This window comes from Syngnathoides biaculeatus, chromosome 16, assembly GCF_019802595.1.
Source record: "Syngnathoides biaculeatus isolate LvHL_M chromosome 16, ASM1980259v1, whole genome shotgun sequence".
Taxonomy (NCBI): Eukaryota; Metazoa; Chordata; class Actinopteri; order Syngnathiformes; family Syngnathidae; genus Syngnathoides; species Syngnathoides biaculeatus.
The window spans coordinates 11,072,386-11,074,683 of NC_084655.1; the positions used below are offsets into that span (position 1 = coordinate 11,072,386).

The window sequence follows — 2,298 nt, forward strand, 5'->3', positions numbered from 1 at the left end:
GTCCATGAGACAACTTAAAAAGGCAACAATTATACCTTTATAAATATCCTCCACAGAAATTAATACCATTCCAATTATTGCGTTTTCAGAGTTCGGTATTTTGAAATGATCTTTTCATTTGCATCATTTTGCAAATAAAACTGTATGACAAAAGAACGCAAATGGTTTTCGGTGCTCTGCTGTAAGTCTTGAATTTTATTAAAATATAGTGATACTAAGAAGCATCTCCTTTTTTTGAATCTTCATGTTAGTGCATGTATGTCATTTAAATTTACATGTTAACATCAGATTTTAGAACGTGCATGCGTCGATGAATCTATTATATTTTAAACTTCGTGTAGGGGGACATATTTGCAGTCCGAAGCCTGGTAGTTAATGTTGTCCCATTTGTCAACTTCTCATAATAATACCAATTCGTTGACTTAAAAAAAATACACGCAAATAATTTTAACATACTTAACAAACATAACAAAAACAATTGAATTCGCTGTTTAGATATTCATTTTTATTTATCTGCAGGAAAACCTGTCAATTAAACATCGGATTTGTCCCAATTAAAAAGAAGTACAAGAAGGGGTACAGACGTACAAGTATAAAAAAATAAAACAACATTTGTACGGATTGACGACATCGTCTTCGTTACCTGAGAGAATTCAAAGTCCCGCGCATGCACCATTTTTTTTTTTTTTTTTTTTATTCATCATCGTCACCGACGTGTTTAGCTGCCAGCTCACAAGCTCCACGCTGAGTGTGCAACTTGTGAAACTCCTGCTGCAAGGTGACTTGCACGTGGGGCGAGGACACGGCCGGGTGGAAAAGCGCCGGGGACGTGAAAGCGGTTCCGGGAGCCATCGGGGCGGAGTAGGCGGCGCACTGAGCCGCCGAGAAGGCTTCGATGGCCGGCTGTGAGTGCAGGAAGGCCTTGGCGGTGATGGCGCTGCGGGAGAAGAAGCTGGAAAGAGCCGGCAAGATGCTGCTGACAGGTGGGATGGCTGCGTGGTGATGATGATGATGATGATGCTGATGATGTTGATGCATGTAGGGGTAAATATCCAGGGCGGGGATCTGGAGCGCGGGTGCCCCCAGGCCGTAGTGTCCGTGGGGGAAGGCGTGCAGTGCGCCGGGCTCCAAGTGATGGTGGTGGTGCTCCTTGTACCGAAAATGTTGGCGCTTGAAGCGCTTCCTCCTGCGCAAAAAACTGCCGTTCTCAAACATATCGGAGGAGTTCGGATCCAGGGTCCAATAGTTGCCCTTCCCGGGGTTCCCAGGCTCCCTGGGCATCTTTATAAAGCAATCGTTGAGGGACAAGTTGTGCCGGATCGAGTTCTGCCAGGCGGGGAACTTCTCCCGGTAGTAGACGAAGCGGTGGCTGATAAAATCACAGATCTCGCTGAGAGTGAGCCGCTTTTTGGGACTCTGCAGGATGGCCATGGTGATGAGGGCGATGTAGGAATACGGAGGCTTCACCGACGCGGGACCTTTCGCTTGCGGAGGGCTGCACGAGTCCGAGTCCCGCTCCTCCCCGTGAGGTGTCAGCGCGTCCGTGGTGCGCCCCGGCTCCGTCTGCTCCCCTCCGTTCTCTCTCAGCCCTTCTCCCACCACGTCGATAACGGGATCCTCCATAATCTCCGAGCCCAATGTCATAGTAGATGTCCACCTGCAAACAGATGGCCGCAAATGGGACGTCCGCTTTTTTCAAAATGTATATATATATATTTTTTTACGCACGACTCATCTCCATTCACAAAAAGGAGCGCGCGCGAAGGAGAGCACACCCAGCAGCATCTCGCTGAGCTTTACCACATGCAACAAACTCCCCCAAAAATCAGATTTGCCCTTAAAAGGGCGCGATACAAATGGGTGCGTAAAAGTGCCTGCGCCCTCCGAAGGTGTCCGGCATCATCTGTAACCCGCTAGCTGCTCCTCGTGCAGTTCGGGTGGTGGGGATGATGTCACACTTCGGCCCGAGAAAGAGGCTCCTGACCAATGAAAAGGACGGAAAGGTAAAACTGGGATGGCTACGCCAGTGAAAAACAAGATCGCTCATCATTAGGCCATCCCTGCCAACTGGATGTTTGCGTCATTTCATTCAGAAAATAAGATGGATTACAAAAAATCCCTTTGTGGCATCAAAAACACATTTTGTTTTCGTGCTCCAACTTCCTCCCTGTAAATGTTGCTTTCCCTAAACTGCCTCAGGACGCACTCCTGCAGTTGCATACTTCAATGCAAACCCAATTTAAACTGAAACAAAGATAAAAACAGAATATGGCAATAAAAAGTGGCCAATGCAAGTGA

General features: G+C 47.3%; 1 protein-coding gene across 1 annotated transcript; it reads right to left on the reverse strand.

Moving 5' to 3' along the window:
• Nucleotides 1-554: 554 nt before the first annotated feature.
• foxd7 (forkhead box D7) lies at nucleotides 555-1,886 on the reverse strand. The gene has a single exon (XM_061846225.1). It carries the CDS (start codon nucleotides 1,642-1,644, stop codon nucleotides 694-696), a length of 951 nt encoding a protein of 316 aa, XP_061702209.1. The 5' UTR covers nucleotides 1,645-1,886; the 3' UTR covers nucleotides 555-693.
• Nucleotides 1,887-2,298: the final 412 nt, after the last annotated feature.